Source organism: Camelus bactrianus, chromosome 21 (assembly GCF_048773025.1).
Source record: "Camelus bactrianus isolate YW-2024 breed Bactrian camel chromosome 21, ASM4877302v1, whole genome shotgun sequence".
Lineage (NCBI taxonomy): Eukaryota > Metazoa > Chordata > Mammalia > Artiodactyla > Camelidae > Camelus > Camelus bactrianus.
Genome location: NC_133559.1, coordinates 11092024 through 11115963, shown reverse-complemented (window position 1 = coordinate 11115963; position 23940 = coordinate 11092024). Strand labels below are relative to the sequence as shown.

Below are 23940 nucleotides of genomic sequence, written 5' to 3'. Positions count from 1 at the left end.
CCTGGGCACTTTAAATTGCCTGAAGGACCATTTGAATTTTGGCAAATGGATTTTGTACAGCTACCCCCATCTCATGGGCATAAATAAGTCTTGGTAATGATTTACATGTATTTTTTTTAATTGGACTGAAGCTTTTTCATGTAGACAGGCTACTGCCTCCTCTGTGGCTAAGATCCTATTGGAAAAGATCACCCTACCTGAGGAACTCTCCACTCCCCCCACCCCCAATTAGAGGTAGGGGAACCCACTATACTGGTCAAGTGCTGTAAGAAGTCTGTGCTGTTTGGCCAGTTCTACAACATTTTCACTTCACTTATCATCCTCAGTCTTCAGGACTAGTTGAATATAAAAATGGCATCATCAAAATCCAATAGGCAAAATTTGTAGAGACCCTTCAAATACCCTGACCAAAAGCATTGCCATTGGTCCTTCTGAACCTTACAGCCACTTCCTTCAGAATCCACAAACTATACTTAACCATATTTTAGAATAGTCTTTCCATGGCATGCTTCCAGGACATGAAGACCTCAAGCATCACACCTTACAACCTGGAGATTTCATCTATTGGAAAAGACATCCCCAGAAAGACTCTCTTCAACCCCATTGGAAAGGCCAGTATTAGGTACTGTCAACCAAGCCTTGTGCCACTAAACTCCAAGGAATAAGTTTCTCATTCTATCCTTGGATCCATGTGTCACATCTAAAGACAGAACCAAACCCTGATTGGACCTGCACTCCAACTGGTGACCTAAAAGTAAAGATTTCCAAGAATTGAAGCAGACAACAGCTGAAGGAACAGCTTTTCCAAGATGACTAGACCAAGCCTGTATATCTTTTCCCCACTATTACTTCTTGCCGTATCTTCTCCCTTTCTTTATTAGAAAGACAATGCTCTTATCCATATTTCCCAATCCACTGCGAAAGGGAAAAACCTCTCTGATTGTTGGATTTGTCACCAGAAACCCTGATATGTTCATGACAGTGATGACCCTCTAGTATTACCTTAAGTCTGCATGCTATAACAAAATTACCCCCCTCTTTGCAGCCTTCAGAGGAAAAGTCCACAGAACAGTATGGTTTCTCTCTAAATATTCCCCAAATACCACTGACTCTTGGCTCAAAAGGATTGACAGTTAACGGCACTATCAATAATCGTCTTAAGTGCACCACCTGGTTTTAGCCTTGTTTGTGGCAAATGGAACTCTCAATGGGCCTATGAATGTATGGACAGCTGGTGAATGAGAGGTTAATGTTTACTAGGATATTTAACCATCCTCATTAATATCTATAATAAATCTGAAGCCTCCCATTGATCTTCCCCATTAAACCTTCATAAACATCTTAAACAGGAACTACCTGAGGCATACGTGACTCCAGGCTTGCCATCGTAGCGAGAGCCTTTCCCCTTTGGGTCAGAGTAAGTGCCAATGAGCATATGATCATAAATATCTCCCTAACATTAGGAGAGCTATCCAATTCTGCAGCCCAGCAATGGCCTCTTGACTCCATGGCTAAAGCAGTCGGAGACAATCAATACTCTTGATTCTGAACAAGGAGGCATTCACAAATGCCACCTGTTGCACATGGATAAATGCCTCTGGAGGAATAGAAACTCAATTACACAAGATCAGGGAATAAACACACTTGGCTATTTGTTCAGTTAGCTACCCTCAGATCAAGGGTTATGATTTAGAACCACAATACAAACTGAATTTGTCATATTAGTTTTAATCCTGCTTTGTATAATTTTTAAAAATTGCACCTGTTGCCTGTCCAATTTTTGCAGAATTGATACACCAAACAGAATGTTGACTCAACTCTTTGAAATAATCTTAAGAGTGACAATGCTTAAGAGTTTCTCCTTTCTATTTTCCTTGTCACTCAAATATGTCCTCAAATGGTTTCACTATCACTTTCCCTCCGATATGGAACATGATATCCAGGAAAGGTCCATCCTGGCAGCAGGGACAAAACATAATTCCACTGAAATTAGGTAACCTGACTCTTGATCAGTGATGTTTTCAAGGAAAGGTTTTTGATCTAAAGGGGGAAATGTGAACAAGAACAAAAGAAATCTAAATCAAAATGGAGTAAGGAAGCCATGAAGGGAGGGCTCTCATGAGCATATCACTCACCACAGCTTACAGATCTCAGCAAGAAGAAAGGTTTCCTTCTGACTCAGCAGCAAGCTGCTCACCACTAAAAAGAAAACTGCCACAGCCCTTCCCTGTTTCCTCTAAAATGTAATAAAAGCTGACTTTTTTGTCTGCTCTGACTTGCCTATGGTTCACCATAGTTTGCTTCTCTTGAATTGTAATTCCTCTGCTGTTCCCAAGTAAACTCATTTTGGCTAGCTTAAGATCTTGTTATTTTATGACACCTGCACCCCAATGTTCATAGCATTACTGTTTACAATAGCCAAGACATGGAAACAGCCTAAATGTCCATCAACAGGTGACTGGATAAAGAAGATGTGTATATTTATACAATGGAATACTCTTCAGCCATAAAAACCAACAACATAATGCCATTTGCAGCAATATGGTTGTTCCTGGAGAATGGCATTCTAAGTGAAGTAAGCCAGAAAGAGAAAGAAAAATACCATATGAGATCGCTCATATGTGGAATCTAAAAAAAAAAAACCACACAAACATAAATACAAAACAGAAACAGACTCATAGACATAGAGTACAAACCTGTGGTTGCCAAGGGGGCGGGGGGTGGGAAGGGACAGACTGGAATTTCAAAATGTAGAACAGATAAACAAGATTATACTGTATAGCACAGGGAAATATATACAAGATCTTGTGGTAGCTCACAGCAAAAAAAAAAAATGTAGCAATGAATATCTGTATGTTCATGTATAACTGAAAAATTGTGCTCTACGCTAGAATTTGACACAACATTGTAAAATGACTATAACTCAACAAAAAAAGTTAAAAAAAAGACCTTGTTATTTTATTTTTAAGGTCAACATGTCTGATAAATGGCATCTATGATGATGATTGGCAACATCTCTCATCTCTCAAGCATCAGGAAGGCATTATGTCCACTCTACTTCCAAATAAAGGGAGAGTGGCTTTCTTCCAAAAACTTCCCTATACCTTTCAGTTTTCACATAGCTCAGTCTGACCTGTGGATGGATTTAGGTGAAATGAATCTGGAGAAATCAGGCTGTGGATACAACAAAGTAGGAGGGAAAAGGCATCTTGCTGTCCTGTTCCTGAGCCAGTCTTGGAAGTATTGGGCTGTATCTCTGATTCTCTCAAGGGTCCCCAGAATTCCACCTCAGAATTTCTCCAGTCTGTCCAGGGTTCCTGAATGTGGCCTCTGCTGAGCACGTCCTCTGATCTAGGCACTGTGCCAGGCTCTGGGATGAGAGTCAAGGAAAGTCTGGTCTGGCCTGTGCCACTTCCCCTCTCTGGGCCTCCATTTCTTCTTCTGTGAAAAGGAGTGAGGAGTTAGTGGGTTGCGGGGTTTGGGGGATGAGAGGGGACAGATGGCAGTTTGAGGGTGAAGGTGCTAGATGATCTTTGGGTCCCCCCCATGGATGGCCACCGTGACAGCCTTAGCTTTGCAGCCTGGCTGTCCCTTTCCCGGTTCTGGCCACTCTTCCTGCCCCTCCTCACTCCCCACCTTCTCCTTAGTTGAGGAAGAGACAGAGCCTAGGAAAGATGCCTTTTCCATTCTCCCACCTCCAGGGCAGGCCTCACACCTCCCAGTGCAGAGTGTTGTCCATTTCTCCTCACTGGAACTAGGGACTTCAGCACCTAAACCCCAGGCTCACTCTCTCCTTAGGTCTGAGTTAAACCTCTTAGCAAGCAGTTTAAATAATTCAAAACCGCCTCCCCACTGCCCCCCATCTCCTATTTAGCGTTATCTTGTGCCATGCACCTCTGTAAGTTATCTCAATTAAGGTCACAAAAACTCTTTGGTGTGGGTGTCATCCACCTCTATTTGCCAAAGAGAAAACAGGTTGGAGGAGGTTAAGCAACTTGACCAGGATCACCAACCAGGAAATGACGGTACCCAGACGGCCTAAGCTTCTCACTCACTTCTGGTACTACCCCGAGGCGGTGGCAAACAGGTCTCTAGTAACCTTGCGCAGCCCTGAAGCATCCTTCAGCCTAGATCCTCCTAGTTCCGTAACTCCTAGGTCCTGCCCTTCCCCACTTCTGCAGGGTTTGTGGCTAGGCCTAGAGGCCAAGAGCAAACACCTAGGTTCTAAGTTCGTAGCCACAGTCACCTCGCTGACCCCAGAGCCCCTGCACCCAACTATCAGGGAAAGTCCGAAGGTGCAGGGTACTGGCACACTCTGCGGAGCTGCCGGGGATTTGGCCAAGCCCAGGAGCAGCCTGCTGGCCAGGATCGAGGAGGGTGGGCTTTGGTCGGGGTCAGGGCGGAGCCTGGAACAGGGGTGGGCGGAGCCGGGGACAGGAGCCGGGCCGCGGTCGGGAGGGGTCGGGGCGGGGTTAGGGACCGGGGCGGGGCTGGGCCGGGGCAGGAGCCGAGGGCCGGGGCGGGAGCCGAGGGCCGGGGCGGGAGCCGAGGGCCGGGGCGGGGCCTGGGCAGGGCAGGGCGGGAACGGTCTTCCGAGTCGCCGAGGCGGGAGGGAAAGCAGTAGGAGGAGGCGAGGCGGGGCGGGGGGAGGAGGGAGGAGGGAGGGGACTTGGCAGCTCCCGCTCCGCTCAGCTCCACTCCGCGCACCCACGCCTCGCTGCTCCGCTTCGTGCCCCCGACCCGGGCATGCGCCCCCCGAGCCCCCGGCCGCCCAGAGCCCGCGCCGCCCCTCAGATTCTCTCCAGAGCCGACTGCGCAGGATGGGCGCCCTCGGTCCCAAGCCGCCGCCGCTGCTGCTGCTGCTAATGCTGGGTAAGCCCGGCCCCTGTCCCGGCTCCCAGCGCCGCCCGGCAGGTGCCTGACACCTGGCGCCCAGCCCTGCCCACTTCCCCAGCATTTTGGAGCCCCTCGCACCCGCTTCTCCATCAGGGCCTGCCTCCAGTCTCCACGGGCTGGCTCCCAGCTGCCCCCTGTGGCCGCCCGCCAGGCGAGTCTTGGGGGAGGGTTGTTGTTGATGGTGAAGACTCCCTGGCTCTAGGCCCCCGGCTGGCGCACAGTGAGGACCCACTGAGGTGCCACCCCCAGGAACCGCCAGGCCTCCGAGGCCCAGGCCCCACTTCTCAGCTGGCATACTCAGGTCCTGGGGTCGCTGCGCCCAAATGTTGCGACTCCTCCCTGCCTCAGACTCAGCTTCAGGCCCAGCCTTGGGTGCCAGCCCTGCGTGGGCAGTGCCTACCCATCTTCGTAATTGCCCGAGTTGGCTGGAGGCCCAGGGGCCGGTTCTGCCCACGATCTTTGAAGTAAGTCTTCTCTAGTTGCACCCCATCCCCCAACTTCATCATCTGAAGTAGAGGGCAGTTCCATCTCCACCCTGGGTCAGGTCTCCCTTTGCCCCACTTTCCCTCTCCCAGATGGCACTTGGCTCTGTGGCCTCCCGCTGGTTGTCACACCCCCTTGGTCCCAGCTTCCCTGTCATGGGAGAAACCGGGCTCCATGGAGACTGATGCTGAGATCTCCAAGCACCCTGTGTCTGTTGTGGTGGGTGTTCATGGTGGGGTGTTCTGGGCTGCATGGATGCATGAAGGCAGTGACAGTGGAAGTGGTTTTGGCCTGAGCTGGAGGGCTTCCTGGGGGCAGTGGTCTGGGGAGGAATATGGTATCCAGACTGTAACCCTTGAAACAAGAGCACAAAGTGAGGAATGGGGGGTGGGGTGGCTTTGGCGTCAGGATTTGGAGCTGCCATAGTTAAGGCAGAGGCTGACGTAGCCCCAGCCGCCCGTTTCTAGACCAGCTCCATTGCAGCGCCAAGCAGCCTCCCCAGGTTGCATAGTCCCTGGCCCTGTGGGACTAGAATGAGCTGACTCCTTGGGGCCCTGGGTGAGAGGCAGGAGGATATACAGAGGCAGGAGCTGTGGGGCCTGGTTGCCTAGTGCTTGGCTGTTTTTCCCCAGTGGGCAGCGTGGAGCAGAGAAGAGCCCAGGGGAAGTGTGGTGTGGGGAGACAGAAGAACCTACTGAGATCTGAGTGCCCGCTTCCTGTGGGCTTTCATTTTGAAATGAGATTTCATTTTCATTTCATTTTGAACATAACTTTCCCCAGAGAATACATCTAGTGAGTGTTGAGGCTAAAATTTGAATCCACACCCATCTGACTCCAAAGCAGGTCTCTGCTTTCGTTTTCCTCTCTGCTAACACAGAGGAGGGGACCTGGCTGGAGAGAGAGCTGCCTGGCAGCTGGTTTCCTAAGGCAGTGGGGGTGACTTTCCCATGGGGATCTCCAAACATCAGCAGTTGTGGAGCCAGGAAGATGGGAGGGGGCCCTGCAGAGCAGTAGGCCCAGAGGCCAGGGAAGATGTCAGCTCGCCTGTCTTTGTCATCACTCTGATTATGAAATGCCCTCGGGCAAGACCCTCCTGAGTCACAGACTCACTCACTGTCAGAGTGGAAGCTCTTAGCTCTCCTCCAGTGTAGAAACTGAGGCTTGGGAGTGGAAGGGACTGGTCCAACCATACAGCTGGGGATGGGGATGGGGCTGGTACCCAACCTCCTGACTCTCAGCCTGTGCTCTAATCAAGCAACCACAAGTTCTCTCGTGACTCAGCCACAGGAAGAAGGGGTCAAGAGTGGGAAAGTGAAGGGAGTGGGGTGCTTCTGGAGGAGCTGGAGAACAGAGTTTGACTACAGACTAGGTGTTTTCCTCCAGCCCCTGCAGAAAGGTTGTGGGTATGCCCCTGGGAGTGACATTCTGGTTGGTGAGGTCAATGTCCTCAGGCCTCTCCTTGGATTCCCTGTCTTCCTCTCTGGCTTTGCCCCTCTGCAGGGGCATGTGGAAGCCAGCCAGAGACAGTAGGAACGTGGTCATTATACTTCTCGTGCCTAACCTTCGTCATCTGTAAGATGGAGGCAGAGGGCTGGGTTAGCCTCCTGACATTCTGGGGTTCTGTGATCCGGGGCTATGGAAGATTGGAAGGAAGGGAGGGAGAAGCTGAGTCCTCCAAGGCCACCAGGAGTATCTGTGAGGGCACAGATCTGTGAGGGCAGGGTAGGGCCTGGGGTTGGGGGTGGGGTGAAGGAGAGAGTTTTGGCCTCTCTAAGGAGAGAAAGATGGGAAGGGGCAGCTGGGGGTTTATTGCCTCCTTACCAAAAGTAAATGAATGCACATCAGATGCAAATGAAGGCTTTTGTTAGGGAGCTGTGGGGTGGGGTGGGGTGGGATGGGGTTGGTGGGAGGACTGTGTGTCAGCTGGGTCTGCCCGGGAAGATTGGCAGGCACTGGTTGGGGAGAGGATCTTTTGCCCCCAGAAGCCAAGGCAGAGGCTGGTTCTTGCCCCATGAGCCCCAGCTGCCTCGGCAGCCCTGTGCTGTGGAGAAGCAGTGAGCTCATGGCACAGCTGGAGGGGGGAGGGATCGTGTGGTGAGAACCGGCTGAGTCTGTGCCCTGTCCTGCTCGGGCCACTGGCTCCATTGTCTGGAGTCCCCTGGCCCAGGTGATACAGCTGAGCCAACCAGTCCTTCTGAGCAAGATTTTGCCAGTTCCTTTCAAACAAAGGAGGGGGACATGTAGTCTCAGGATCCTTTAGCTAGAAGGCTCCACTGACCACGCCCCACAGACATGGGGGAAATAGGGGGAGGGAATCAAGGTAGGGCTGGAATCAAGGACAGGTTAAATCAGGAAGCAGATACACTCCTGAAAGCCCTTACGCGCTCTGCTTCTGGCCTGCCGGTAACGGGATGTTTCTGGGTTCTGAGGCAAACCTGGCTCTATACCACCACCTCCTTGAGACCCAGATGTCTTCCCTCCCAGCACCCTTACCCTGTTCTCAGGTCAGAGCAAGGTCCAAGCTGTATACCAACTTTTCTCAGGTTTCCTTTCCCTTCATAAGCAGGGGCAAGAATGTGGGTGGTGGGGGGATGCAGTGGGAACCCAGGCATCCCTAACTTCTCCTGTCTATCCCTATAGGAGTCGGCTGCTGCGCCCGGGAGGTGCTGGTCCCTGAGGGGCCCCTGTATCGTGTGGCTGGCACAGCCATCTCCATCTCCTGCAACGTCAGTGGCTATGAGGGCCCCGCCCAGCAGGACTTTGAGTGGTTCCTGTACAGGCCCGAGGCCCCAGAGGCTGCTCTGGGCATTGTCAGTACCAGGGACCCCCGGTTCTCCTACGCTGTCTTTGGGCCCCGAGTGGCAGCTGGTGAGGTGCAGGTGCAGCGTCTGCAGGGTGATGCCGTGGTGCTCAAGATTGCCCGCCTGCAGGCCCAGGATGCTGGCATTTACGAGTGCTACACACCCTCCACTGATGCCCACTACCTGGGCAGCTACAGCGGCAAAGTGGAACTGAGAGGTACTGGGCCCTGGGATGTGGGTGGGGCCACACCCTCCCAGAGGCAGAAAGTCAGGGCCAGGAGGGACCTACAAGGAACCTGAGGCCCAACCAAGTTAAGTGACTTTCAGGGGGTCACCCAGCAAGTTAGGAACTGGTCTGGGACTCTAACCCAGATCTCCACACTCCAGGCCATTGCTCTTCTTGTTCCATCAAGCCTCCCTCTGGGAGAGGGGGAAATGGCCTTAAGCCGTCCAGCCCCCTTTTTATTCCCTGATATAGTGGGGAAGCCTGATTGATAGGGTGAAGAGACTCCATTCCTGGAGATCCCAGGATCCAGATCTGGGGGAGAAGAGGGAGAAAGTAGAGGCCGGGCAGAAGGAGTGAGAACACGTGACATTCTTGCTCTCTTAAGTTTCTTTGTCTTCCGAGAAAGAAGACAGAGCCACTTTTCTGAGTATTTCAAACAGGGGTCAGTCTGAAACATAAGGGTGAGTAGGCGATGGGCTGATTCTATGAAATTCAACAAGTATTTATTGAGTGCCTGTTGTGTGCCCAGCACTGTGCTTGGCACCACTGGGTTACAGAAGAAATAATACAACATGAAGTCTCTGCCTTCCAGCTCACAGTCTTTCAGGGAATTAGGTTGTAGGTAGGGAGCGGTAACAAGGGCCGACAGCTCCCAGCCCTCCTTCACTTCAGCTGTTCTCTCCAGTTCTTCCAGATATGCTGCAGGTATCTGCTACCCCACCAGGGCCCCGAGGCCGCCAGGCCTCAACTTCACCCCCTCGCCTGACGGTGCACGAGGGACAAGAGCTGGCCCTGGGCTGCCTGGCTTGGACGAGCACACAGAAGCACACACACCTGGCTGTGTCCTTCGGGCGAGCTGTGCCCGAGGTGCCAGTGGGGCGAGCGACTCTGCAGGAGGTGGTGGGACTCCGGCCCGACCTGGCTGTGGAGGCCGGAGCTCCATATGCTGAGCGGCTGGCTGCGGGGGAGCTGCGGCTGGGCAAGGAGGGGACTGAGCAGTACCGCATGGTGGTGGGGGGAGCCCAGGCGGAGGATGCGGGCACCTACCATTGCACTGCCGCCGAGTGGATTCAGGATCCTGATGGCAGCTGGGCTCAGATTGCAGAGAAGAGGGCTGTCCTGGCCCAGGTGGATGTGCAGACGCTGTGTGAGTGCTACAGGTCCCATGGTGCCAGCTGGGAGCCACAGTATCTCAGTGGGCACCCTGACTACCAGGGCCACTAGATGGCCATCATCTGACTCCAGGGAGCCCACCTTCCCTAGACCGAGCAGTTCCATTAGCATCGCTTCCCATGAGCACCCGAACACATGATGGGTTTTCTCTGCTCAGAAACTGGATGTGGAGACAGGAGGGCCGAGGCTGAGGGGTGAGAGTTGCAGGCCCCTGGGTGGAAGGGCCTTGAAGTTGCTGCTGTCCAGAAGGAGCTGTGTTTGGGGTGTTGGGTGTTCTGTGCCCTCTCCTGCCTCCATGACACCCCTTCCCCTCCTGTGTTTCAGCCAGCCAGCTCGCAGTGACAGTGGGGCCTGGTGAGCGCCGGATTGGCCCAGGGGAGCCCTTGGAGCTTCTGTGCAATGTGTCAGGGGCCCTGCCCCCACCAGGCCGTCATGCTGCGTACTCCGTGGGCTGGGAGATGGCACCTGCAGGAGCACCTGGGCCTGGCCGTCTGGTCGCCCAGCTGGACACAGAGGGTGTGGGCAGTCTGGGCCCTGGCTACGAGGGCCGGCACATTGCCATGGAGAAGGTGGCTTCCAGAACCTACCGGCTACGGCTGGAGGCTGCCCGGCCTGGGGATGCGGGCACCTACCGCTGCCTCGCCAAGGCCTATGTCCGAGGATCTGGGGCCCGGCTTCGTGAAGCAGCCAGTGCCCGCTCCCGGCCCCTCCCTGTGCACGTGCGGGAAGAAGGTAAGGAGGGTGAGTTGGGCCCTAGACAGAACCTTCCCCTCTGTTTCTATGCCTCTCTCCCTCTCCATCAGCTGCCTCCATGCCTCAATCTCACATTCCTCTTCTAAGATTGTGGGAATACCTTGAACTTCTGGGTGTTGCTGGGACAGTGGTCCTAACCCTGCATCCTCTGTCCCTTCACCTTCTGACCCCTTGTCCTTTGTTCGGCAGGTGTGGTGCTAGAGGCTGTGGCCTGGCTAGCAGGAGGCGCAGTGTACCGTGGGGAGACGGCCTCCCTGCTCTGCAACATCTCTGTGCGGGGCGGCCCCCCAGGGCTGCGGCTGGCTGCCAGCTGGTGGGTGGAGCGGCCGGAGGAGGGAGAGCTGAGCTCTGGCCCTGCCCAGCTGGTGGGTGGCGTGGGCCAGGACGGTGTGGCAGAGCTGGGGGTCCGGCCTGGAGGAGGCCCTGTCAGCGTGGAGCTGGTGGGGCCCCGAAGCCATCGGCTGAGACTCCATGGCTTGGGGCCCGAGGACAAAGGCGTATACCACTGTGCCCCCAGCGCCTGGGTGCAGCATGCTGACTACAGCTGGTACCAGGCGGGCAGCGCCCGCTCAGGGCCTGTCACCGTCTACCCCTACACGCACGGTGAGTGACTCCCACCCTCCCCTCCTTGCTTATGCCCCGCTCCAGGCCCATGCACTTGCTCTCCCCTTCCATCAGGCCCTCCTGCTACCGGGTCCCTCTTTCTCCTCCAAGTCACTTCACCTGAAGAGTCTCGAAAGTCCAGCTTTCAGCCCCTCAGGGCCAGCCGGCTCCCCCAGGGTCCTCGTGGTGGGGGAGTGCAGAGAAGGCAGGGAGTGGGCAGTGGAAGGCTGTGTGTGAATGGGAGGAGGTGGTGGGGACAGCTTGAGAGAGAAGGTGCTGGCATGCAGGTGGGACCGTGGGTGAACATCCCAGGCTGAACACAGCCATCATCTCTTGCCTAGCCCTGGACACCCTGTTTGTGCCCCTGCTGGTGGGTGCAGGGGTGGCTGTAGTCATCGGCGCCACCATCCTCGGCACCATCACCTGCTGCTTCATGAAGAGGCTGCAGAAACGGTGATCCCTTGCTCCCCAGGTGAGGGGCAAGAACTTGCAACCCCAGCCCTGTCTTCTCAAGTCCTGAGATGAGCGGCTCTTCCCCTGCCCCACCTGGAGAAGGAGCAGCCCCTCTGGGCTCTGCAGGACCCTGTAACCGGGTGGGCGGGGCAGGCGGGAGAGGGCCAGGAGGGAGTCACACTCAGGGCTCTCTTCTTAGCTTGCTCCACGCACTCTCCCGTTCTTGCAGGTGTGACTTTCTCCCAGCCTAGCCACAAGCCCTCCTCTGGTGCCTGGAGACCCCCTCCCTCTGCCTGCCCTTCCTGTAATTTATTTGATCTACTCCCACCCACAGTGGGGGACCTGGCCACTCTTTCCTTCCCAAACCCCTCCCTCTGGCCTTCTGTTCGGGATCTCATACCCAGCCCAGAGGGAGGCCATTCCCTAGCCTAGAATTAGTTTTTCTAAAATGTGAATAAACTTATTTTATAAAATTCATGGCTGGCTGTGTCTTCCCTGCCATGAGGCTGTAAGAGGCTGGGGTGTGTGGCAGGGAGGTTGCTGGGGGCTGACAACCTATTCTGGACGACCCAGGCCTCTCTTCCCACCACAAACACCATCTGGCCTTCGTGGGCCGTGCCACCCACCCTAGGAGGGGACACCTGGGTCCCATCTGCTGTCTGAGCTGTCAGTGCTGAGCCAATTCCTGTTGGGACCTACTGGGGGAGGGGAGCAGAGAAAGGGGGGTGAGTTCCAGCTGAGCACAGCCTCTGCTCCCAGATGCCTTCCTGCTGCATAGAAGGGATTTCCAGGCCCCCGGTGCCCTTTTCTGAGCTCCCGCACTACTCCCCAGTCTCTTTCTCCCCGTCTGGCTAATCTTGGACCTGACTCCTCCCATCAGGCCTTGGGGCCTCAGGCTTTTTCCTCCTGATCTTCATTATTCTGTCTGACAGCAGCAGAATGGAAGTCCCAGAACACAGCCGCCTGAGTGGCGCGGATGACAGCCGTCAGAAGAGGGCCCGGGCGTCCACAGAGCCCCTGCACACGCCCGCCCCCACAGCCATGCCTCACCCTGCCCCGCCATGTCCCCGGGGTTCCCTGCATTTGTCTTTGCCTTAGGACTCTCTGATCCTAGAATTCTCAGCTGTGCTGCACCTTAAGAGACGCCCAGTCTACCTCTTTCAATTCAGTTATTTAAACATTTATTGAGCATCACTGGTTTCCTAAGTGTTGTTTTTACAGATGGGGAAACAGACCCAGCGAAGCGATGTGACTTGCCCAGAGTCATGGAACTGACTAGTGACAGCGTCAGGACGAGAACCAGGTCTCCGGACTCCTTGCACTGTACACAGGGGTGCCCTGAGCGGTGGCCAAGTGGCGAGGAGAGGTGTGGCGGGGTCTCAGTGCCTTCCATCCAGCCTCAGCTCCTCTCATCGGGCTCGCTTGCAGTGGGTTCACTACCATGTGAGCGTGTGTGGATACCAACAGCCCACTCCTTCCTGCGCAGACTCGAGCTGTTCCACCAAGTTAGACCAAAATCGCTCTCCATCCCATACCCTAGTACTTGTTCTTTTGAGAACAGCCAGCGCCAGGGTTCAGGGGCCTCATCTTTGACTGCTGGTGACCCAGGTGACCCTGTGACCTGAGGCAAAGGGTGACCTCTCTGAGTGGACACACGCTGGTGTTGGCTCCCTCCATGGCCCCTTTTCCTGCTTCCAGAAGGCACAGCGTCCCGCAGGACCTCAGCTTCCCAGTCTGGAATGGAGTACTCTGGGATGCTTCCCCTCACCAGGCTCAGACTTCCATTACAGGGCAGGAGTGGGGGTAGCCAGGGCCAAGGGACGGTCACTGCGGGGCCAGTGCTGCCGGAGGGCGTGCCCGCCTGTGCGCGCACTTCTCTCTCAGCCTCAGGTCCCCTTTCCCTCCACCCCTTGTCTCCCATTACCATCCTGGGAGGTTGTCCCGGTGCCTGGGATGACACCAGCAAGGGGCGCACGTGGCACGGGAGCATGCCTCTGGGGCTCTTGTCCTAGCTGGGCAGGTAGCAGGCCCCTGCCACATCCGGATGTCCGGACTCCTCACTTCTCTCTCACGTTTTCTCCCACATTTAATCCTGCATCTTAAATCCTATGAGGGATTCCACCTTTTGCCACTGATGTCCTCCCTGCTTTGGCTCCCCCCAGCCCCCGCAGGGCTCCCCCGAAGGCCTTCTGACGGCTCCGTCCTAGCTGTCTTGCCTGCTTGTCTCCAAAACGCCATCTTGTCCTCTTGTCACCACCCTATTTCCAATGACGGGTGAGTCCCTGGGTCCAGAGTTAAACTCTTCGGCCTGGGTTTCAGGGTCCCCTTTCCCCCCATCCCCGACAATTCTCCACCCATGATACCTCAGTCTCCTCCCCAAGGAGCCTCAGCCTCTCCTGGCATGCCCCCCTTCCTGACAGGACCTCCAGGTCTTTGCTTAGGGCAGGGCTTCTCAAAGCATGGTCCCTGTTCCAGCAGCGTCAGCACGACCTGTGACTAGTTAGAAATGCAAAGTTTTGGTCTCCATCCCATACCTATGGGGTCAGAAACTGGCAGCGGGGCCCAGCCACCTGTGTTCCAAGCCCTCCCGGTGGCTGTGAGGCCCACCCAAGTTCATGACTGCTGGCTCCGTCAGTCTCTAGGTCTGACTCAATCCCTAGCTTTCAGATGACCAAACTCTCCCACCCCCTGCTCGGAGAGATCACCCACACTCTCAGTTTGAAACAGTTGCCGCAGGCGTACTTCTGTCTTTCCCACACGCACTCCACTCCGAGGATAGGAATCGGGGCTCTGACTGTCCTCCCGACATATGCCCGGGTCAGTGCTCTGTACTCAGTGGGCACCCAGTGAACCATTTGAGTGACTCCTTCTCACTGTGCCCTAAGACTAATTCTGCTTTGCTGAGGGCCCTGTGTCCCAGCTCTCCCTGGGCCTTTCTTCATCCTCAGAACTTCTTTCTCCCCTCCTGCCTCTGCAGTGGTACTTATGAGATCTCCCTCCACAGCCAGAAAAGAGCCACCCCAGTCTCCCTCTCCCGGGGCCCCAGCTCAGGCATCTCCCGCGTGGCCTGTTTCCTGGCACACACGGCTGGGCCGCCCCTGCAGCCTTTTGCCCTCCCTATCAGCCTGTTGCAGCGGTGTGGGTGGAGCTGGGAGGGTGCCCGCCTTATCTCTGTCCACCTCCGTCCAGCCTTCTCTCCTCTGGGTCAGCTTGGCTACTTTGTCCAGTGAGACAGGTGTGCCACACACAGGCCGGCTGGCTGACAAGGTGAGTGGGCACTAAAATCCAGCCTACACCCTGCTCCCCAAGCCATGCACTCTGGTTTGAGGTGTTGTCAGTCTGGAGGAAAAGAGTGCCTTTTTAGAATTTGCACAGAGATGCTCTGTGAGTTAGCGGCAGCCCAGAGTGCACCACCTGTCTGTTGGTCCATTGACCTATCCACCTGCTGTCTCCCTCTGCTTCCATCTTCCCATGGACCCCACGTAGGTCCACCCTCCTGCCCATTCATCGACCCATGAACAGATGTGAAGGTCAAACACAGACAGGCTGGTAAGTTCACCCATCCCACCCTCAATTCTTTTGAAATCAGGATCCCTCCCTTCCATGTTGGATCCTAGACCTGAGATTCTGAGGGGGCTCTCTTTGGTGCATTCCCAGGGACCTTGCCTGCTTCCTCCACCTCCGATATCCAGCTCCCCAGATACCTGTGTCTGGCCCCACCACAGGGGTCTGGAGGAAACTGGTCACACCTTGGACTCACTCTCTGGGGGTGGCAGGCAGCCATTCTGCTCTTTGTCAGCCCCAGCCCCTTCACCCGCCCCCTCCCCTGCACCCTCCTCCTCCACCTTCTCATCCAACCGGCTGGGGATGGACCAGTAGAGATGGGCGTCAAGGCGGGCGGCGGCCTCAGCCAGCTCCCGGGCGCTGCACGAGGGTGTGGGCACCTCAAAGGTCTGGTGGAAGCTGGCATAGTCCACCTCGTAGAAGCCATCCTCCAGGGTCAGCACAGACGTGAAGCGGTGGCCCCACAGCACCTCGTCCACCAGGTAGGAGCTCCGAGCTTGGCATGTCATTCCTGGGGGGAGGGGCACGGGTCAAGGGGGATCCCACCCCCAGCCTTCCCTCTCCTGCCTCATTCCACAATCCTATACCTAGAACCCCTCTCTTGACGCCTCCCCAAGGGTCCCACCCCCGTGGTCCTGCCCACTTTCTCCTCCTTCCCAACTCTTGTTGGCTTGCCCAGCTCTGCCTCCTCTTCTCCCTTTGTCCCAACTCTTCCTCATCTGCAGCTCACACACTCCCCTCCTCTCCACTGGAGATGCCAGTCAGAGAACTTAACCTTGAAACTGACCCTGGGGATTATCCAGTCCAACTTCCCTCTCTATACCAGGCTCCTCACCAGAGCCCTCCCAATAATGGGCATCTAGCTCGTACCTGATTACCTCCCAGGATTGAGAGCTCACCACTTCATGAGAAGCCCACTCCTTTGTGTGATGGCTCTAAAAGTTGAATTGTTCTTTATCTAGAGCTAAAACCTGCCTCCCTTGATTTCATTCCCCCGCCATATGTCACCCCTTCAAGTATTTGAAAGCCAGAGTTTCAGGTTCCATCATGCCTTCTCTTCCTCAGGCTGAACATCCCTGTCTCCCTTCACCATTCCTGATGTAACCTGGATTCCAAAATTTTTACTCTTTGGACTGCAAACCAGAATGGCCAAGGAGGATCCTTTAAGGACTTTGAATGTGTTAAATACTCCAGTTGTGGCCAGGTCCATGCCTAGGAGAGGGCTCACCACCTTTCTCTTCTGGCCATGAGATGCTTTAGCTAACAGAGCCCAAGATTACATTACATAAACATTTTTGGAAGCTGTACAACATTGCCTGTGGCCAACTAAAACCCCCAGTTCTTTTTCCCCCAGAGCGCTTCCATGCTGTGCTTACATAAGTGATTTTTTTAAAGCCTAAATGTAGAACTTTATATTTATTCCTTTTAAATGTCATCTTGTTGGGTTTTGGCTCATTATACTTGCTTTTCAGAAGCATTTCAGATACTGACTCTCTCACCCAAAATATTACCATCCTTTCCAGCTTTGTCTCTCTAGAAAAATCTGACAAGCTCTCACGCCTATCTCCTCCACCCTTCACCACCCCCGTCCTTCTTGCCGTTGGCCTGTGTCCTGTCTTCCCACCAGGGCAAGAGATTCTCCTTCTGCCCTGGGGTCTCCCATATCCCTCTCAGCTCATGTCCACCTCAGGACAAGGGGGCCCAGCAGAGGGAACATTAGCTGACCAGAGACTGGCTCTCAGCACTGAAAGTCCTGCCCTGAGCCAGCTTGGGGACACTAGTGTTCTTGTTACTTTGGTGAAGGATGGAACAGGAAATAACCAGGAGAGGAGGCGAAGAAGAGGCAAAAGGGACACGGGGGAGGGAGGAGATTTGAGGAAGAGAGGGAGGGGCTGGTGGGACAAAGGGAGAAGCGGGTTTGGCAGGGACTTCTCGGCAAGGAGAGGGGCTATGTCAGGCCTTAGCAAAAGAGTGCCAACTGGTGAGATGAGAGGAGAGGAAACAGGCTGAGTCGGGTAAGGGGAAGGAGCTAGGGGGAGTACTGGGGCTGGGGGAGAAGAAGTGGGAACACTGGGGCAGAGACGGGTGACATAGAGGCCTGTGTGAAGGGCTAGGATAGCGGTTTGAAAGCACCAACGTGGGAGAAGCCAGCAGAGGGCAACACTCTGGCAACAGTGGCAGGAGCTGCAGGGCCCCCTGGTGGCTTTTTGTTCCCTTGCAGTTTTCTTCTGCTTCTAGATCCTGAAGGATTCATCCGCAGCCCCTGCACTGGTTTTGTCCTACCCTCCCAAACCTTTCACTGTGTAGGTCTGAGTTGGAGGCTCTGACAACACAGGTGCATTGCTAGTTTCTTCTGGAAAGGGGCTAGAAATGTTCAGATCATCTGTTTCCTTTTTCAGTAGAAACTGAGCCTTACGACGGATGGGGAAACTGAGGCAGAAGTGAGACTAGCAATCTCTCCCTAAGGTTCAGCCTAGGAATAACTCAGGCCATGGAGAACCTACACCATCAAATTCCGGGGACCTGGATCTCTCAGCAGTGAGAAAAATCCTGCACCCAACCCCTCCATCCTACTCTGCACCCTAAACACTGAAGCCAGATGCCTGTGTCCAATACAGACATGGCCACTTATCTAGCGGGTGGCTGTGGACAACTTAACCTTTCAGTGGGGCGATCTCCTCTTTGAAAAATGAGCACAGTAACAAGAAGTTACCTTCATGGGGTTCCTCATGGGATTCAGATTAAATGAACTCAGAGTTGCAAAGTGCTTTGGAATCGGGCAGGGGACAGAGAAAGCACTGGGTGTTAGCTATGATTATTACTCTCCCCTATTACCGGCAGCCCAGACCTCTCAGCCCAGGGCCCCTGCTCAGGGCCACTTCGGAGACTTCCTCCAAGCTTTCTCTCGGCTCTCTGCGGGATCACTCAGTTCACACACTCCTCCCAACCCAGGTCCCCATCTCACCTCAATCTCTCATCCTCCACCAGTCTCCATCCCTCCCCGCCTGCCTTCCTCCTCCCTGGACCCTGTAAGTCCAATTCCCCTCCCACCCCGCTCCCCGCCTCCATCTCCCCGCCCGCACCCGTGGCTTCCACCATGCCCTCGAGGATGACGACGATTTCGAAGTCGTCCCTCTCGAGGGCGCGCCGCGACGCCTCCCAGAAGGGGCTGGCGGCGTCGATCTCGTGGCTGATGACGAGCGGCGAGACGAGGAAGAGGCGGTCGTCGCCCGTGTCGAAGCCCACGCTGAGGTCGGTCTGGTGCAGCGGGATGAACTCGCCCTCGAGCGTCTGGCGCGAGCGGATGAGCTTGGCGCGGATGGAGGCCTCGACGATGTGAGACGAGCGCAGGTCGCCCACGCGGAACATGAGGCAGAGGCGCCCGTCGCGCAGGGAGACCACGGCGTGTGAGGAGAAGACGAGCGTGGCGGCGCGCTTGTTGGGCTGCGAGATCTTGACGAACATGCAGCCCACCATGAAGGCGTTCACCATGGAGCCCAGGATGGCCTGCAGCAGCAGCAGCACGATGCCCTCGGGGCACTGGTCGGTGATGACGCGGTGCCCGTAGCCGATGGTGGTCTCCGTCTCGATGGAGAAGAGGAAGGCGGCCACGAAGCCGTTGAGGTTGTTGACGCACGGCGTCCACGCCGTGTCCTCCAGGTGCTCCAGGTCGCCGCGGCCGTAGGCGATCAGCCACCAGATGGCGCCGAAGAAGAGCCAGGTGAGCGCGTAGGCCAGCACGAAGAAGAGCAGGCTCAGGCGCCACTGCAGGTCCACCAGCGTGGTGAAGAGGTCGGTCAGGTAGCGGTACGTCTCGCGCACGTTGCCCTGCTGCACGTTGCAGCGGCCGTCCTTCTCCACGTAGCGCTGGCGGCCGCGGCGCCGCGGCGGCTCCTCCGGCCCCGGCGAGAAGGCGGCGTTCTCCTGCGCCATCGCGGCGGCGGCGGCGGGCGAGGTCACGGCCCGGGCGGCGGCGGCGGCGCGGGGCCTGGAGGGGCTGAAAGGTGGGCCGGGATGAACCGACTCGCGGGAGAGGCCGAGACCTCCGGGCTAGCGCTGAGGGGGCGGGGTGGCCCCAGCCTCAACTGCCACGTCGGGAAAATGGGAATGATATGCACAACCTTAGCTACCCCCACCCCCAGCTTACAACATCGTAAGAATCCAATGCTATAGGGTCTATGAATGGGATCGCACAATGCGAGGCTGATTGTTTTCAGGGGAGGGGGATACGAGAGACCTTGGTCCTACTGCCTCTAACTGGGCTGTGCAGCACCTCACTGGCATCCCCGAGCAAGAGGTCAAATCAGGGAGGGAGTTTCCTGAAATCATTAGACTGTGAGCTTCTTGGAGGCAGGCGGTTAATTTTCCTCTCCAGTGTAGAACCCTCCCTGCCTGAAGGCCAAGGCCTCCTCGCCCACTCCCCTCCAATCCCAGCTAATGTCAGCGCAGTCCCCAAATCACTGGTCTCTGCAGTTCAACCCGCCATCTAACCAGGCTCTTTTGAAGTTCACCCCAAGACTGACAGAAAGTCTTTCCCATTCCTCCTTCCCTGGACCTCGCTTACTCTGCCCCCTCCCACATCTTCCTCTCCACAAGCTTGCAAAGCAGAAATGAAAGTGGTGGAAAGTAAGTGAAAAATCTCCAGTGGGCACGGGTTGAACATTCCCACCTTAGGAAATTCCCCCTGGAAATCCTCCCTGAGGACGAACCATGATCACTGCGGCTGTAATGTCATCCCCATTTCCCCGGGTTCTTTCCACAGTGGAGACAGCCTGCAGATGGGCAGGAGGACTGGATATGAGATCAACCCAGACAGCCGGGGTAAAGGAAGCACAGAGTTCACCAAAATTAGGCTTGTATCCCCTCTAGTACCCTATTCTTCATGAGACATTAAATGAGACGAGTGAAGCACTAAGCACCCACATTTACCTCCCTCCTTCCTTAGCTCTTTCCCCCCAGCCTTCTACCTCCCTGGACTATCCTCACAACAGCTGCCTCCATATGCCCCACATCTCAAACTCCAAGGGAAGCCTACCTGATTTTACTTCAAATTCCTCCCGGTTAAGAATAAGGATTCAAGACTTTTCAACCTTCCCTTCATCCTGGGAATCATCCTCTTCCCCCACTCCAAGGAAACTTGGGCTAGCTGGCGGAGGTGGGGGGGTTGGAAGGGAAGACAGTGACATAAGGATCACAGATGGCCTGGATGTGTGACCAGGTCCTGGGGAGAAACTGCCTGGATTGTAGTTCCAAACCCAGCCCTTCCAAATTTAAGTTTTAGAGTGAGGCACTCTGCAGCCAGACCTTTGGAGTGTGCATGTGTGTATATGTGTGTGTGTGTGTGTGTGTGTGTGTGTGTGTGTGTGTGTGTGTGTGTGTGTGTGTGTCTGTGTGTGTGTACTAGGGTAGAAGGGAGGAGAAGAAACCAAAATGATGTGGCTTGGAGCTTAGGGGCATTCACCACATTTATTTTCCTGGAAGAGTCAGGGGACACAGGGTCCAGGAACCTCAATGCAATGGCAGGTTAGGGTCTTCCCCTCCCCCAGCGATGAGTTTGCCTTTCCCTCCCTGCAGCCCAGGATGTCCTCCAGAAGTGATCTCTACGCATTGATTGGCTTACAGATCCCAGGTCATGCAGAAAAGTACCTGGGCCCTCTCATTCCAGCTTCAGCAGGAGGTGGGCTTCCAGATATTCTCTCAGGGTCTTAGGTAATCTGACCCCCCAATCTGTCTGCTTAGACAGATCTCTCTGCCCAAGTGCGGGAAGAAACCCCAGAGTCTGATGGCCCCTAGAACTCTTTCACTCTTTGTTACCCCAGGGATCTAGGTGAGCCTTACTTTGATTGTGTCCCATCTCCTATTCCTGAGTGGGGGCTGCATTTTTCTCAGTGGGGAAGGGAAGGTGTGAAATTGTTCATCTGTCCCAGAGCAAAGACTTGATTTCTACACCTTCCCTCCAAAGATTCCTGTTCCTCCAGCCTATGCCTCTTTATTTCATGTGCATGCTGTGACCCCTTTCCAGAAGACCCCAGTGCCGCATTTTCCTGGATCTCCTTTTCTCCCACTATGGAGGGCTGGCCAGTGAGGGGGCTTATCTTTTGGAAGGGAATTTGGTGAAAACTCCCTCAGGAACCAGCTCTTCCCAAACCCCCACTTGCCTTGGAAATAGGGGCCCAAACCCAGGTCCCCCGCAACTCAACTCACAGCTTGTGGAGAGGAGAGTAGCCGGCAGCAGAGACCCCTGAGGGGTAGCGTCCATGCCCCTGACACTGCCCCCCCACCCCAGCCCTCTTGGAGGGTGGGAGCCGCAGGCACCGCTGTGTCTCCTAAATGTAGCGGCAGCTCTGACTAGGACTTGCTATCTGTGTCATCCCCACTTCCCAGGCTCCCCTGCTCCTCTCCTGTTTCCACAGCAACCAGTCTGGCGACAGCTCTAGAGCATCCCCCTCCCCTCACCAGTCCTGGGTACCACTAGAGGCTGATCCACACGCCATAGCTATTTTTAGCCAAAGTCCCTCCTCCTGGACAACTCAGAGCTCGCCTCCTCACCCCCCTCAGGCAGGAAAAAAAAAAAAAGAAAGAAAGAAAGAAAAGAAAAGCTGGCATGCTGGCTCTTTCCTAAGAAGCACCTTGCTCTGGGAAAATACGGGCCCTGATGTGTTTGGGAATAAGGCATTTGGTTTTCTGGAGATTCGGAGGGCCACCTGGGAGGCTCCTCACCTCCAGCGGGGCCTCTGGGTGCATGTGCAGCTCTCAGATCAGGCCCGCCATCGCAGTCTCCAATTTTGGAGAGACCACCCTGGTACCGATCCATCCAAGGAAGAGGGGTAGGGCCAGGTGTTATAACTTTATCACTAGTTGGCAGTGTGACCCGCAGGAGTCACTTCACTTTCCTCAGCCACTCTATCTTTCACAGGATGTGAACATGTGCAAATAGCCCCTTTCCACCTCCTTCACAGGGTGTGCAGCTCCAATGAGTCAATATAAATAGGAGGGCTTTGAAGTGTAATTCATTAATAGTGAAACGTTTAGAAACAAGCCAGATGTCCAACAGAGAGAAAAGGCTAGATTAGGGCTTCCTAACTCTTCATTCAACAAAGTTTTGTGGAGCCCAAGTGCCAGGCAGTGTGCTTGGTGGGGATGGTTACAGAAACGAGTAAGTCCCTGCCCACCAGGAGCTCATGGTCCAGTGGAAGAGAAAGGCGTAAACACAGAATACTAATACTATTACTAAGAATTCATTGAGTGTCAGCTGTGAGCTAGACACACACTTCATTTGACAACCCAGAGAGACACCCTGTGAGACAGGTGTTATTTTCTCTTTTTATAGGTGAGAAAACTAAAACTGAGAGAGGCTAAGTGGTTTACCAGATGTCACAGAGTTGGATATCAGCACAGAGAGCAGACATGCTCACACATCTGTGTCACACCCCCATGCTCTCTTCACAAAGACGTGCTGCGTCAGGAATGCAGTATCTGTGGCCAAGCAATACAATTGGTTACTATGTTCATATATGTCAATGTGCATGGAGGCACGCTGTTACATAAAAACCAGAACATAAAAATATTCTTATAAATTGATCATAACTCTATAGAAACAGCCGCAAGAGCATTGATAAAAATCAGAAAAAAAATGAGAGAAATGGAAAGACTTCAGTGCTCACTTTCCCTGGGGGAAATAATTAAAAACAGAGAGCGGGAGACAAATGCCAGGTGTTATCATGAATATTACTACACTCAATACATTGATCAGTTCTTCTGCAGATTCCTTAAAGTTGGAACGAAAAGACATAAGCTAGAGGGGGAGGATGTGGAAATGGACACTGGAGGGTTAGAAGTTCCTGGATGATCTGGCAAGGTGGAAAAGGTGGTCTGGAGTAACATTGTCTCAGGAAGCAGTGGCCTGGGTTTAATTCCCAACTCTGTCCACTATTAGCTGGGTGACTTTGAGCAAGTTACTTAACCTCTCTGAACAGTTTCTTCATCAAAGAACTGAGAACAACGTATTATCCACCTCTTGGGGGCTGTCATGAGGATTACATGAGGCAATGGCTGGCACATGGTAAGTACTCAGTAAATGCTAACTCTGTCTTCTCACCATCATCGTTCTCATCTCTGGCATCTCCTGAATCCCTACCCGCCTGTGCCACCCTCCTCTGTTCTGGTGCTACCCAGTGAGACCTGCAGGGGGCACTCCTGGTGCACTGCCCTCCTCTCCCCAGCCCTCTGGCCTGTGTTTCTTGTTCCAAGTGGAAATACCGAGTTTTCAGCCTGAGATTGGCATCAGGAGGGCTGTTAAAGCCCCAGTCAACATCCCCGTCTCCTGGGCCTGGCCCTGTCACCTGAGCCTTGGGGCTGCTAGCCTGCCCTTCTCTGTCCTGCCAAGCGGCTGCTCACGTTGGTTCCACTGTGCCAGGAGCTCAAAGAGAAGAAACCAAACTCCTGGGCAAGAACGTATTTACATAGAACTGGCCCCATTTCCTGGAGGAGGAAACCACAGGGCTGGCAGGGCCCTCCAGAAGATGTATCAGCCAGCCCCTCCCCACCTCAGTCTGGGCTGCCTTGAGCAGATCCTTGCTGACAAGGAAGGAGACCACTACCCCCTCCCCTGCTTTATAGAGCCTGCAGGTCCTGGACTTTACCTGGTATCTAACCCCAGTTCCTTGTTTATCACTGAACCTGAACAGAGTGAGGAAAAAAAAAAAACGTTTTCTTAGATAACAGGGTACAGAAAAATAGGCAAGATCCCAGCTTTCAGGTATTATGAGATAAAGAAAGCAACTTTACAAAAAAAATCAATAAAATATGTCAGTACGTTTGTGATGACAGGAGATTGGGTTTGGAACTGGGGAATGAGCAGGGCAGGAGGGGCACAGCGGGGTCACATTGCTGGTCTATAAAGAACCTTGGTATAAAATAGAAAAGAGGAACACTTTCTGGGCAGATGCATCCCTATGGCATGCAGCAAGTGGTACGTGGTAAAGCAGT

The 23940-nt window shown here is 54.5% G+C and overlaps 2 protein-coding genes across 6 annotated transcripts; one reads left to right on the top strand and one right to left on the bottom strand.

Annotated features, from left to right (window-relative positions):
* The first annotated feature begins 4644 nt into the window (after nucleotides 1-4644).
* On the top strand, nucleotides 4645-12540 carry IGSF8 (immunoglobulin superfamily member 8). Of its 5 annotated transcripts, none has more exons than XM_045517124.2 (7): nucleotides 4645-4872; nucleotides 8020-8397; nucleotides 9092-9553; nucleotides 9904-10311; nucleotides 10522-10935; nucleotides 11277-11407; nucleotides 12324-12462. In XM_045517124.2, the coding sequence occupies exons 1-6, from the start codon at nucleotides 4821-4823 to the stop codon at nucleotides 11390-11392; spliced, it is 1830 nt and encodes a 609-aa protein (XP_045373080.1). In that variant the 5' UTR covers nucleotides 4645-4820; the 3' UTR covers nucleotides 11393-11407; nucleotides 12324-12462. The 5 variants fall into 5 exon arrangements, with proteins under 5 accessions (XP_045373080.1, XP_045373082.1, XP_045373078.1 ...); XM_045517122.2 differs by having other exon boundaries at nucleotides 4646-4872; nucleotides 12321-12455; XM_074349670.1 differs by lacking the exon at nucleotides 12324-12462 and adding an exon at nucleotides 11618-11865 and having other exon boundaries at nucleotides 4646-4872.
* A 199-nt stretch (nucleotides 12541-12739) lies between these two features.
* On the bottom strand, nucleotides 12740-19294 carry KCNJ9 (potassium inwardly rectifying channel subfamily J member 9). The gene is made up of 2 exons (XM_010955731.3): nucleotides 18036-19294; nucleotides 12740-15463 (listed from the first exon to the last, which is right to left on the bottom strand). The coding sequence occupies exons 1-2, from the start codon at nucleotides 18883-18885 to the stop codon at nucleotides 15132-15134; spliced, it is 1182 nt and encodes a 393-aa protein (XP_010954033.3). The 5' UTR covers nucleotides 18886-19294; the 3' UTR covers nucleotides 12740-15131.
* Nucleotides 19295-23940: the final 4646 nt, after the last annotated feature.

What these genes read in the sequence shown, in the direction of transcription:
- IGSF8 (XM_045517124.2), top strand. Translation starts at nt 4,821, where the DNA reads ATGGGCGCCCTCGGTCCCAAGCCGCCGCCGCTGCTGCTGCTGCTAATG. An exon ending in GGTGGATGTGCAGACGCTGT is followed by an intron (nt 9,554 to 9,903) that starts GTGAGTGCTACA and finishes CCTGTGTTTCAG; the next exon opens with CCAGCCAGCTCGCAGTGACA. An exon ending in CGTCTACCCCTACACGCACG is followed by an intron (nt 10,936 to 11,276) that starts GTGAGTGACTCC and finishes TCTCTTGCCTAG; the next exon opens with CCCTGGACACCCTGTTTGTG.
- KCNJ9 (XM_010955731.3), bottom strand. Translation starts at nt 18,885, where the DNA reads ATGGCGCAGGAGAACGCCGCCTTCTCGCCGGGGCCGGAGGAGCCGCCG. An exon ending in GGGCATGGTGGAAGCCACGG is followed by an intron (nt 15,464 to 18,035) that starts GTGCGGGCGGGG and finishes CCCTCCCCCCAG; the next exon opens with GAATGACATGCCAAGCTCGG.